This window comes from Mytilus trossulus, chromosome 3 (genome assembly GCF_036588685.1).
Source record: "Mytilus trossulus isolate FHL-02 chromosome 3, PNRI_Mtr1.1.1.hap1, whole genome shotgun sequence".
Taxonomy (NCBI): Eukaryota; Metazoa; Mollusca; class Bivalvia; order Mytilida; family Mytilidae; genus Mytilus; species Mytilus trossulus.
In genome coordinates, this window is record NC_086375.1 from 55422311 (window position 1) to 55435795 (window position 13485).

Sequence of the window (13485 nt, forward strand, 5' to 3'; positions counted from 1 at the left end):
AATATGCGACATAGCCCATTCACTGTCGCTTGACCTTGATTCTCTTTAGACAAAAGGAAAATGTATATCAATGAAAAACCCTTAATATTGTCCACGTGCTTCTTAGTTAATCGCCCTTTCTTAACACTAAATTTGGTTGGAACAAATTTATAATTGTCTAATCCTAGCAAACGACAATTATAATTTGTTGTTCATGTCTCGTGTAAAATTTATTAAATGGTGTTTATTTTCAATTGTTACATACTCGGTACATTTGCATCACTTGCAACTATGAATGCCAATTATAATTAATCTATACACATTATTATATTTTTTATAACCCTGTTGTTAAACTATAGAAAAACTTGTTTGTGAACGGCGTTTTATAATTTACACTTTGAGACGACCCAATATCTAATTGCTAATTGTAAGTCTAATTGAAGTCCTAATCGTAGGTGTATGACAGTTTTCGCAAATGTCTAATAATAAATTTACCTGTTTACGTTTTTATCACACACATATTTCCGACACAGCAATGACATTAGATACATTATCTATTGATAAACATACAAATGAATACCAAAGTTGTGAAGATGAGCGCGGTTAACAAAAATAATTTTCTATCTTACAACTATATGTTTACATGCTTGAGTACACCGGCTTAATTTTACATCCTTTAGTAATATTGATATATCTTTACATCCTTGAGTAAAATGGCTATCGTTTTTATGTTCATGTCATTGGTAGCAATTTTGTATGCGTCTTCTTTTGCATGTATTCAGAGTTCTTCGCGCAGAGAAACATCGGAATGGCGAGATTTGTTTGTTGGGAAATGTTTATTATATAAACAAGATTATAATTCAAGTTTATTGTGTAACACGTAAGTTTTGTTTGTACTAATTTGATTGCATATGATAAAAAGTACATACTTTATCAGTCGTCATCTTAAAGGTATTGTCGTGACATGATGAAGTTTACATATTTTTGCACTCTGATTTAAACTTTAAAAGTTGTATAAAGAGGTACTTCAAATTCAAACTGAACATCAGACGAGTTTAAAAATCATTCAATCACGAATTATATCATACGACTGGTAATATGTTTTACTGCACAACTCAAGCAATTAATGTACATGTCTAATTCAACGAGAACTTTTGGGTCTTCTGTTAGTGTTCATAGCGTAGTCTATGGTTTGTATTCGATCCCTGGGTTAATCAATCCGTAGACTATAAAATGGTATGTTTTGTTTCCCCGTCAAAATTGTAAAACTGTACATGTTATGAATTATCTTATCATGCTGATTTTTTTAAAAGATATTCCCTTGAGCATTATTTGTTCTTTAAAACGTATTTTTTATTTCACATAGTTTTCAAGATACAAGTCAAATCTTTCTCTAGTACAATCGTCATGTAAGAGCAAAATATCAGGTTAAAAGTCGTCTGTCATTAATTTTTGTTAAAATAGACAATGAGACAATAAAAAATATCTATACCAATTTTAACCATTACAACCATTACCATATTATTCTACCTATATTATTCTACCTATATTTTAAGTATAAAAGGTTTTTTTTCGAAAAGATAAGAAAAATACATGTGTTTCTTTACAGCACTATAGACTGTAGTCAGTTGTGGTCAAAGGTGAAAACGGCAGTAGAATATCAACCAAAATGTAATTTCAACAACAGTGCTTATGAAGATTTGGTCACAGCTAGTCAGCATTTTGTACCAGAAAACAAGGTAAAAAGTTGTTTTTGTTTTCAAATGATATCCCACAATTAAAATATTGACAAGGCTTGCATACGTGTATGCCTCTAGACGTTGTTAAAGCTTGTCATACAAAATTCTATTCCGATTTCATTTCTAAGGAATACTTGGATAAACCTTTCGAGTGCTAATTTTTTCGGCATCGTGTTTTGTGGACTTTCTTTGCCTTGTATTTGCTTTTTCTTTTGAGTATTCGTGATCTGTTCATCGCATTTTTACAGTTTTGTTCATTGTTTTTTTTTTCTCTCATTAACTAACTATTATAAGAATAATGCATTATACATATAAGAATAGCATACCAATCAAAATAGTTGATTAGTAGGATATTTAAGTGATTCAACTAGTTTTTGTTTTGATTTTTCTCGTTGCAGTTCCTTTTTTGGGAAAATGTATACCCCTTTGTCATGTGGTACAGTAACCGCGGACACAAATATTATACAATATCAGATACATTAACAGGTAACATTAACAGTTTTAAAAGGGTCACTAGCTACGAGATATGAAATAAATCTTAAATATGACTTTGACTTGTTCAATCGGTAAGCGAATTGAAATAGTGAAATAATAATTCGCTTTTAGTGGTCAGTTAGGTTTAATATTGTCAAAATAAGCTAAGAGAAATTGATGATGAATTATTCACTTGCAGGTCGACTTCACTGAATCCATATTTATGTGAACTTCAAGTGAACTTCAAATTAAATATACTACCGACACAGATAAATCTGCTCCATATTTAGACCTTTCTCTCGAAATGACTACTGATAATAGGTTGAATACCAAAATTTATGACAAACTCGATGATTTTAATTTTCCTATAGCCAACTTTCTATTTCTGTGTAGCAATATCCCTGCGGCACCAGCAAATGGAGCACATGTGTCTCAATTGATACGTTACTCTAGAGCTAGCTCTAAGTAAGTTGATTTTGTTGAACGAGGAATACTAATTTCTCAAAATTTGCTAAGACAGGGCTATGAATCAATCAAATTAAGGTTCTCTCACAAGACATTTCACGGTCGCCATCATGAGCTGATTGGCCATTATGAAAAAAAGTGTGTCAGAAATCATATCTGATATTCTTCGTCAGTCATAATAACCTTCCATCTTTACCGAACTGAACAAAGAAATAACACGACGGGTGCCGTATACGGTACAGGAAATGCTAACCCTTCCGGAGCACATGATTTCACTCCCGGTTTTTGGTGGTTTCGTCTTTTTTCTAAATTATTATTTATAACTGTTTATCTTAATGTTCTTTGGTTTTGTGAGTCTTTGTTTACTCCTTGGTTTTGATTGTTAATGGAAACCCTACGCTAGAAACGCGTTCAGTTTTTTTGTTAGGTTTTTTTAAAGAAAAAGAATGTCAACTTTCAATTTGAAAGTGAATTAAGTGCCAGTCTTTGTAAGAATCAGGCAATTTAGGTAAAAATCAAAACACGATCAGAAAAAACCCACCGAGCTTATCATTCTATTTAATACTAACCATCATCCTGAGTTAAAAAAAATTAGTCTTTCAATTGTGTGTGTCTGGTGATATCAAATAACTCGGTTAGAATATTGGTTAGAATGATAGCAAATCACAGAGTTATCTCCCCTTATTTGTTAATTTCTAGTGCATTTCAACCAAATTGTATCTTCTATTACCAGAACAGAAAACAGAAATGAATGTTATTTTTGTGCATAACTACATATTATGAACTGAAATCAATGTCAAACTGGGTGGGGTTTTTTGGTCATGTTTTAATCACTGCCTGATTCTTAGGCAGACTGGCACTTAAAGGTAAATCATTTGATTGACTGATTCGATCCATAAAATAGCTTTCTTATACAGGTAAAACGATGAAATTTAACAGACATAGAGAAATCCAATTGCACGAGTTCGTTTCTATTTATATCTACGTTTATGTTTAAATCGCTTATATGACCATCGGAGGTCTCCAGAGGTGAACTCGATAGTTAATTAGAGGGTGTCTAGATAAAAATACACACGAAACGAAGTGACATTTTCTCGGATCCATTCTCTGTAAATTGTTTATTTTACACTTTTTATAATATGGATAAATGTTAAACATGGTTATAGAAAAAGTATGAGAATTTGAGTCGAATCGGTGAACAAGAAATTGACGGCAAAAATGACGTAAGACGAACTGAGTTTTGAATCAAATAAAACAAAAATTGAAAGTATTGTATGAACAGCCGTTTAAATGACGTATGCATTTAACTATTTAAAAAATATTCGTGAGATACATAATATACTTTCGCTACGATGTACTTGACATCTTATACACTCGTTGCTAGTGATTTTTTTAAAGATATATACAGACCGGAAGCTGATATTGTGTTCATATTAAAAAAGTGCATTAATAGTCTGACTTTTATATAATAATTTTTTATTTATTTTTTTCAATTTCAGGCTATTTATTTGACAACATTGAATGGTGTGGAAACTCAACAGAAGCTGATGGAATAGAAAAGTATCCGAGAACTTGCCCAGGTTATGAACTAGGTCCAGAGTGTCAGAAGTCTGCTCAGTCTGTTTTTTGGGAAACGGCATCTAAATTCGTATGTATTTCTAGTCATAATCTGATCTGCACCAAACCTGCTATACATGTTAGCCGAAAGTCTTTCAAATTCCAGGAAGAAAACAAAACTACAAAAGACCATTCCAGACTTTAAACGGTCTTTTGGTTTTCCCGTTTGAATGGTTTTTCACTAGTAATTTAGGGGCCCTTTATAGCTTGTTGTTCGGTGTGAGCCAATGTTCCGTGTTGAAGGCCGTACATTGACCTATAATGGTTTCCTTTTTTTAAATTGTTATTTTGATGGAGAGGTTGTCTTATTGGCACTCACACCACATCTTCCTATATCTATTTATCTGAGAACTTAGAAAAATAAAGCGATCAAAAACGTACTGTAAAAAAGGACTTAAAAGAAACAATACCGATAATGGATTTTTCATTCCAATCACCAGAATAAGAATATAACATTTCTATTATTATTTTTAAGTAAATAATACTTGTATCTATCACAGACAAGTTTTAATTACGATATTGAAGGAATGACTAATATTTTTTCTGTCTAGCGTAGCGGGTTTTTTAACAGTGTGCACCACATTTTATGTTATTTCGAATAGACAGAAAAAAACATTACAGTCATTTCTTATAATTTAATTCTAAATTCCATTTTAAACCGTAGAAAACCACGAAAAAACGTTGATGACGTCACGGTCATAAGTCTATAGGCTCATAACAAAATAACGTCAGCCAATCAGAAGACGCGTTATATCCAAAATTAAATTATAACCGATAGAGCAGAGTTTTAACTTTTGACGTTTATGTTATGCCAACAGTTGAAAACCTACAGCATTTTTAACTAAAGGATATAGACTTAAATTATACTCCAAGGTTGTATATTGTACATACAAGTGAATGTAAATGCGTCATATATATCCATATAATGCACTGTGAACAAACCTTTCCCATTTTTCGTCAATTGTCGTTTAGTTTTTCGGCTATTACCATGAAAAATATCAGCTTCACAATTGAACTTTTCATAATCTTAGTAATGATAAAGTGGGCGAATCTGAATGAATTAAGTTTTAAAAAAAACTATAGATTGGTTTTTATATCAGAAATGTTTATAAAAATTAGTAGTTTTTTTCGTGTCAAATTGCCCATCCTGTTAATTTTGTAAAATTTAGGAAATTTTAGTTTTTGTGGGGTTCGTGTTGCTTAGTATTTAGTTTAGTGGGAGATATTATGGAGATAATTGTGCAAATCGTGATACAAGCATGAAATTTGGTATAAAGGTTAATTATATGATACTTATAAAAAATCCGCTGCTGGCCAGAAAAATAATCATTTTTTCAAGATGGCCACCATACATTTTGAAAATGGCGTCATAACAAATTAGTCATTATTTGTTTATTCTTTAAAAGGTGTGTTATATGTAAAATCCATGGTTATATTTGATAAAAAGCAAATGACAGTTCATAAATAACGACTAGACAATACATTAATGAAACTTAATGTGACAAAACAACACATAAATAAAGAAAACTAGTGGTTTCCGGTTCCAAATTAGAGGCAAATACGTGGAAAATATTTTAATGATTTTCGTCAACTTAACAAGTTATAACACAAGCATGAAAAACAAGCATGAAATTTGGTATAAAGATGGACTAAATGATAATTAAAAGAAATCAGGTGCTGGCCATCAAAAATTTCCATTTTTTCAAGATGGCCACCGATCATTTTGCAAATGGCGTTATAATGTAATTTTTATTAAGCGTAAATTACAGTTCCTAAAGTATGAAAAAACAACACATAAATGACAAAAAAAGAGTGATTTCCGGTTTCAAAATGGCGGCCAAATTTTTGAAAATGTATGTTTTTTATAATTTTCATCAACTTAACAAGAGATATCACATTCTATGTTAAGATTAAATGCCTAGTTTTGTTAGAAAGACAGGTTTGCTATCTTGTAATTATCTGACAGTAGCCAATAACAAAACTCGTACAACGAAGGACAGAACGGTAGCATTTACAGTCACCATCACCACTGAATTTTTCGCCTCCTCATTTCAAAAGTTTCCGACAGGAGGATGCAACTTTAATGGCAGCCGAAGAAGTTCTTTTAGGTTCTCTACTATCATCGATTTTTTTTCTTTCATCCAACCCCAGTGTTCATGAATTGGTACATAAATCAAGCTGAGCCCAAACTTATCCACCTTGATACGCTGCTCTTTAGATGTGCTCCGGTAAAAAAACTATTGTAGACGGAACTACATCACAATGCCGCTGCTTCCTGGGTAAAAAATTACATCGTGCCTCGTTAACAGCAAGTAGTGATGTTGTTCTGTCATACATGATGCAAACAGATTCTTCTTTTATGACCATGTATGTGTCTTTACACTTCAGCAATGAAATAAGTACGTCCTTTACAGGTTGAAATACTTCTCATGTCATCCAAACTGACCTATTCCCTTAGTGTCACATCCACTGAATGAATGAAAGGAAGAGTAGCTACACGAGGACCAAACACATTTGATATATCACGTTCAGGAAGCCATCAAAAGTCTTCATTACTGCCAAAACCTTTTCACAGTTTGTTCCACCATATTTTTGGAGTGCTGCAATTCTTAATACTACTACATCTGTGTCGGTGCTACCTTAAATTACCGTCTTACAACAATTTTTATAATCATGCCGAACATGGACAAACATTCGCATATCTGCTTCTCCATGCTTACAAGGGGTAGCTGGAAAGTATCCTTATTAGTCTCTACAGAAGTATTTCTGTCGGCAAGACACTTGAACAATTTCGTTTCGTTGTCATCTCCATAGAAAAAAACTACTCCAGAACCCAACTTTTGTCTTCTGTCATCTAGCCTTCCAATGATTCATTTAGTAAATCTAACACAATGTCTACTCTTGAATACTTATCGATGCAAGATTTAATTCAAGTCCGTATGCCACAATTGCAAAATCATCCAATATTGTTGCCCTACAAGGTGGCCTGGAATTAACCATTGCTGCCCCATCAATGATTAACGCGTCAGAATTTGGATCTGCAAATTGCAAAATGTTTCAAGTTTATCCATTTACCCTGATTTAATACCACTGTTTAAATGACATCCGAAGACAAAACAGAGGAGCAGTTTGTCTTTATGGATTAAGAAATATTCCAAATCAATTTGTCCACTGCGACAAGAGATAAAAGTCTAGAAAAGATATCTAAGGTTCTCTAGCTTTGTTTTTTACCAAAACGTTTACAGTTTTATTTTACCGACATAATAGGAAGTTGTTCTTTTTGATCTGATTATCAAAAACCGGTTCTCCTTCGTTTTGTATTTGCTTCAAACAATCTTCAAATTATTTGCTTTGATCTTTTTAAAGAAACCCTTGGGTGTTCATCAAGTCGTTCATCTATTATAAAAAAAAACTATAATGCTTCAAACCACTAGATCTTGCAAATTCATCTGATCGTCTACTGACTTCTGGTCCAGCTACCATCAATACATCTAAATGAGGTCTTCGGTTAAACCTATGACAACACATCGCCCTTTACAATTGTATTATTTTTGGTTTTTTATCTGATCAATTGTGTTATAAAAAAATATTTTCTGGTCTTACGTACAGTAAAATTATCAGTTTCAATATCAATTGCCACCTGTGGGTGACGTAAGAGAAGGAAAGCCTTATCTCGGAGAAGGTCGGTAGCGATCGAGAATATGTTACACGAGCAAGACCTAAATGAATACGCTATCATGCGTTATATGGACTGTTTGTACAAAATCTGACTCATGAAATGAGCATACTATCTAATTCACAAGAAGTTTTTATTTTATAAATGAACGCCAGGAATCGAACTGTGGTATAGATGACTATATTTTTTACACCAGTATTCCAAATTATTGAACGTCAGAGTCATGCCATAATTATAATTTCTGTGTTTAGCCTTCTTAATCTGATATATACCATTCAAGCTGAAACACATAGAGTTATCTGATGCGCGTGTCTAGTCCTAAGTACATTTGAACATACATACAAGAATATGCCGTTCTAGGTGTTGTAATACTGGTTTTAGTGAGGACATATGTCCATCTACTGTCACGTAATATATCACCCAGAATTTTATAAAAAGTCATTTCAATGTGAAATCCACCTCACATGACGATAAACTTTTCTTCTCTGTACAAATCAGGCAATTTCCACTGAATATCCCTTACCAAAAGTGGCTGATCTGCCGTTACTATTGATGTTTTTCTCGTATAAACCACATTTTCCGTCTTATCCATCAAATTCCTGATCATTGCAACTGAATAAGCTTGTTTTTAAACAGTGGCATTATAGTTTTTACACTTACTTGCTTTTGAGAGTAATGAGAGAAACTACGATTTGCTCTGGTAGTGCATACAAATTACTCATTATGTCTATAAATAGTTTGCGCATGCGCAAAATTGTTAAATCGTGTCATTACTTTGAAAAATGTTATCAAACCATATCATTATATGTTGGAAAATCCCAAATCACTTATTTTAAAGTAAATAGTTAAAATATTTTTTAATGAATTTTGTTTCATCAAAATTGGGCATTTTCGCGCATGCGTAAACCCTATATATGTCAAATACTCATGTCTACTGAATTATTCACATGTAAGAAAGGAAGCTACCAAACCTGACAACTGTTTTTTCCCTTAAAGAAGGTAAACGAAAAGTTTTCTAGAAAAAATCGATATTTTCAAACTGAAAAAACAGCCATTTTAGAAAACGGCGGTGGCCATCTTGAAAAAATGATTTTTTTTTAATGGCCAGCAGTTGTTTCTTTAAAAGTATATAATAATGATGCTTTGTGGTAATTTTCATGCTTGTATCATCATTTCCACAATTCCCTTGATTTTGCCTGCTAATATCTTCCACTATTGTCTATGTTGTGCCTTGTGTATTATTATTTTTTCTGTTTGTCTTTTTAAGTCATGGCGTTGTCCGGTTATTTTCGATCTATGAGTTTGACTGTCACTGTGGTATCTTTCGATCCTCTTTTTGAGTAGGTACAAATTGATAATTTCTAAGATCTTGAAATTGTAAATCCAATCAAAATAATATCTATTATTTGCTTTTACTTATTCAATCTTATAAAACTAAAATGTGTACTATAAATGCACATAGCATTATCATCTTTTAAACAAATCGTATTCTAGTTTATATTATAAAAAACATAGTTTTTTTAAAACTCTTTGCAGTATGCAAGAAATGCTTATGGTGATGTCTATGTGATGTTGAATGCAAGCATATCTCCAGCATTTCCAACAGACTCGTAAGTGTCGACTAGATTTTCCAACAGACTCTGATTGTTATCTTAATATAATACATTTTTCGCAAAATGATCAAGAATTCTCTAAATAGTTTGCCGAAATAAACCCACAGTTATCTACCCTATTTAACTCAAACATTACCACCAATAATTAGTCCTCTTTTCTAGATTGTGACATATCTGTTTTACATCAGAAACTTTATATAAAAACTTACCAAGAAAGGGGTGAAAGTTCTTTTGGTACCGTCTTGCGGTACTAATTTGTTCAATTCGTTCGTTATGCCGGTGTATGTAGCTTTATGACCGTTATGGATTTCAGTGAGTGAATGTTCATCAAAACGAAAACAAATCAAATAAATGTTTAAAATCTACCTTCTAAGTACTATATTGACATTTGTATAACTTCTCTTCATTCATATAAAGAAATCGCATCGGTATATCTCATAACCTTAACGTAAGACTGTTGCTTATACGGTGTTTTATCAAAACTCATTATTCACTACTGCGGTTCCATAAAGAGGGACGAAAGATACCAGAGGGAGAGTCAAACTCATGGATAGAAATAACTGATTTCGCCATGGTTAAAAATAAAATGATAAACAGACAAATAATAGTACAGAAGACACAACATAGAAAACTAAAGACTAAGCAACACGAACCCCTACAAAAACGAGGGGTGATCTCTGGTGCTCTGGAAGGGTAATCAGATCCTGCTCAACATGTGGCACCTATCGTATTGCGTACTGTCTCCTCCTTAAGAATCTCTAAATCTTTCATTCTATAACAACTTTTGTTTTGTTTTATGAAGATACTTTGGGAATAATGAACTTCCCAATATAAATGGTACAAAAGTTAAGAAAGCAACGATCCTACTGGTTCATTCTTTGGACGATCCTGTACTGTAAGTAAATACTACCTATATGAGACTACAAAGTATCTCACATTAATCAACTGTATCAGTTTTGAAGTCGTTGAAACAAAGTTTTGACGAAGATATGAGAGTATGTGTTTGAAGATCTGAAATGTCGGTTACTTCATACGTTTAATGTGGTGTTGGAATTTTGCATAAAAACTTTTAAGAACAAAATAGTTATGAATTTATATCAGAAACATCAGTTAACCCTTACACCAATTTTCAAACATTTAAGTTTTTTTTAACATATCAGCAAGTATTAAATGATTTTTTTCTTCTGAGGATTCAATGAAACACCTCTTCACATTTTTGACAATGATACATAATTCAAATACACGTCATTGCATTAATTTTCATCGGAAGGAAAATTGTCCATTTAAAATATGATACTAATACAGATATTGTATTATTTCAAAAGGTGACTAAACTGCAGATTGTGGGGTTAACGTGATTTTATTCAACAATTTTTGAAATTATTATTTTTGGCACACGAGTAGCAAGTCAATTGTGCTGTTTTATCTTTATTTATTTACAAGCAACTACGTATGTATTGTAAACATAGTGGAAATGATTTCAAAAGAAACATCGAGAATGTTATTTAAAATTAGTGCGGCCTCTTCATCGCCAAAAAAACTCTCTTGGTATTTTAAACTCGTAAACCAGTTGAAAAGGGACATGTTTGATTTTCACATGCATGTTGTTAGATGAAAAATCGTTATTTGTACACGGTTCATTATGAAGATCGGTTTAAAAAGAATATTCTCTATAGATTCAACAACTTTAATTATAATGCGTTGTAGATACGGGGTGGAGTATCTTCCTATATGAAGGTATATACAGATGTGCACTAGAAAATATATCAATGGGTTGCGATTTCACCAAGGTAATATGTCAATGGGTCAAAAATAGTTATCTTTGATTAGATTTTTGTATAAATGCTGTTTTATCGTTTACAATTAAGTCAAGATGCAAAAGATTTAATATGTGGTAACTGAGGAATATATGAATGGGCTATGATTTTGTCATGAAATATGTTAATGGATCAGGAATTCACAATACTACAATATATGATTTTTTGGGGGGGATCCTAGCTGCACATCTGTACATAAAAACCCATGTTGAGATCCTCCGTGGTTGCAGATTAGTTCGAAGGAATTATCGAGATACATTAAAAACTAAAACTAGAGCTAAAAAATGTGTACTGAAAATGTATCAGTGTAAACAATCTCTCTAATGTATAGCTCCGGTGATCATCTCTATGCCGCTAGTAAAGCAACAACTATTCAAACTTTAGCAACAGTAACAAGTTGAAACAACAGTATCCTGATATTTTTTCAGAGAAAAATGTTCCGGTGAATCAATTAAGAATCTGATGGAGCGTTTTACGGCAAAAGGTATATCTCCATCTTGCATAGATAATCCGAGGTAAGAAAGATTTATAGCGTTATTTTTTATCCAAAAAAATAACTTATCTGGAAATACTGGGCCAAGTAAGAACTAGCTTGGCTACACGCATCATTTGGGTAAATAGTTTAAAGTTATTCTGCCTGCAAACTGACATGAAATACATACGAACCGCTATTGATAAAAAATAAATTGCAATTAAAAACCGTCCCGAATTGCATGTTTACCTGCTTTTTTGTTCACTTGTTTACGTTTGTTTGGCTCCTTGTAAGAAAACTATTATACTGTAATGTACTTTTATAGCCGACTATGCGGTATGGGCTTTGCTCATTGTTGAAGGTCATACGTTGATCGTTAGCTGTTGATTTCTGTGTCATTTTGGTTTCTTGTGGAGAGTTGTCTCATTGGCAATCATACCACATCTTCTTTTTTATATTATTTTTTTTACAGCGGTTGTGACATTGATAGGTCATACCAGTCTTGTGTTGCCGCAGAATTTTTTGCACAAGGTCCCTTATGCTTTTCGTAACCGAACGTTTTTCGTATAAATACGCGGATATTATCAAGTCCAATATAACATTCCTTATCGCTTGTAATAAATACATTTTTTCAATGAATACTCATGAACATATTTTTCAAGAACAAAAATGAATTATAATAAAATATTTGTCGTGAGAAATATCTATTAATATGTCATTTATTACAAGTGTATTTAATAATTGTAATGTGTACAAATCTGTCTGCCGGATATCATAATACCGCCAGTCATTTATTCAGCTTCCAACATAACTATGTTCAGTACGTCTGTACTTTGATTTAATTATGTATTTATTTTGATATAACAACGAAACAAATCAGCGAAATGAGATCTACACATATGTCAATATGGCCGAATTTATAGGTCAAACACTTATATGAGGTATTGCCCCTTAATGATCTAATTACGTTATGGAAAATGATAAAATGCTAGTGGTATTCTAATACTTTACGTGTAACACGATCTTCGGTGAGAATTTACTTAAACCTGGCTTATATTAAGCTGAGTAACCTAAAATGAAGATATTTTCACTTTATTTTTTAGAGATGTCCAGATGTTAATGTGTTCAGAGAATCCATCAAATCCTAACTGCAACATGTGGATGTCTTCCGGTGCAAAGAGGTCGATGATGACACCTTATCTCATATGTCTTATACTTATCAAGTCATTGAACATTTTTGTGTAACATTTTTTTTATTCATAGTAAGATTATATAATTTTTGTTAACTTTAAACAATGATCAGGGAAGTTTAAGTTTACATATAAATTTTATTTATAAGTTGGTATTTTTTCTATATATATATACGAAATAAATACCGACTTAAAATAAATACCGACTTATAAATAAAATTTACATATAACAACTGTTAAATCTGATAGAAACACAATATTTCTTCAATTTTGCGAGACGCCGGGCCAGAACACGCAATAAGATACACGTTTCGTCTGGATAAGACTAAGCAATGGCGCTCAATCAAAAACAATCAAATTAAAGGCTTAAGTAATCAATAAAAATATTAAAAAATTAAAAACTAAAAACCAAAAATTTTAAAATAGTGTAGCCGAATCTAGCT

At 32.2% G+C, this 13485-nt stretch overlaps 1 protein-coding gene across 1 annotated transcript; it reads left to right on the forward strand.

Moving 5' to 3' along the window:
• The first annotated feature begins 536 nt into the window (after nt 1-536).
• On the forward strand, nt 537-13195 carry LOC134711886 (ADP-ribosyl cyclase/cyclic ADP-ribose hydrolase-like). Its single transcript, XM_063572842.1, has 8 exons — nt 537-859; nt 1589-1718; nt 2117-2204; nt 4157-4305; nt 9487-9560; nt 10366-10458; nt 11809-11895; nt 12956-13195. The coding sequence occupies exons 1-8, from the start codon at nt 693-695 to the stop codon at nt 13095-13097; spliced, it is 930 nt and encodes a 309-aa protein (XP_063428912.1). The 5' UTR covers nt 537-692; the 3' UTR covers nt 13098-13195.
• The last annotated feature ends 290 nt before the right edge of the window (nt 13196-13485 follow it).

What these genes read in the sequence shown, in the direction of transcription:
- LOC134711886 (XM_063572842.1), top strand. Translation starts at nt 693, where the DNA reads ATGGCTATCGTTTTTATGTTCATGTCATTGGTAGCAATTTTGTATGCG. An exon ending in AATATCAGATACATTAACAG is followed by an intron (nt 2,205 to 4,156) that starts GTAACATTAACA and finishes TTTCAATTTCAG; the next exon opens with GCTATTTATTTGACAACATT. An exon ending in GGGAAACGGCATCTAAATTC is followed by an intron (nt 4,306 to 9,486) that starts GTATGTATTTCT and finishes AACTCTTTGCAG; the next exon opens with TATGCAAGAAATGCTTATGG.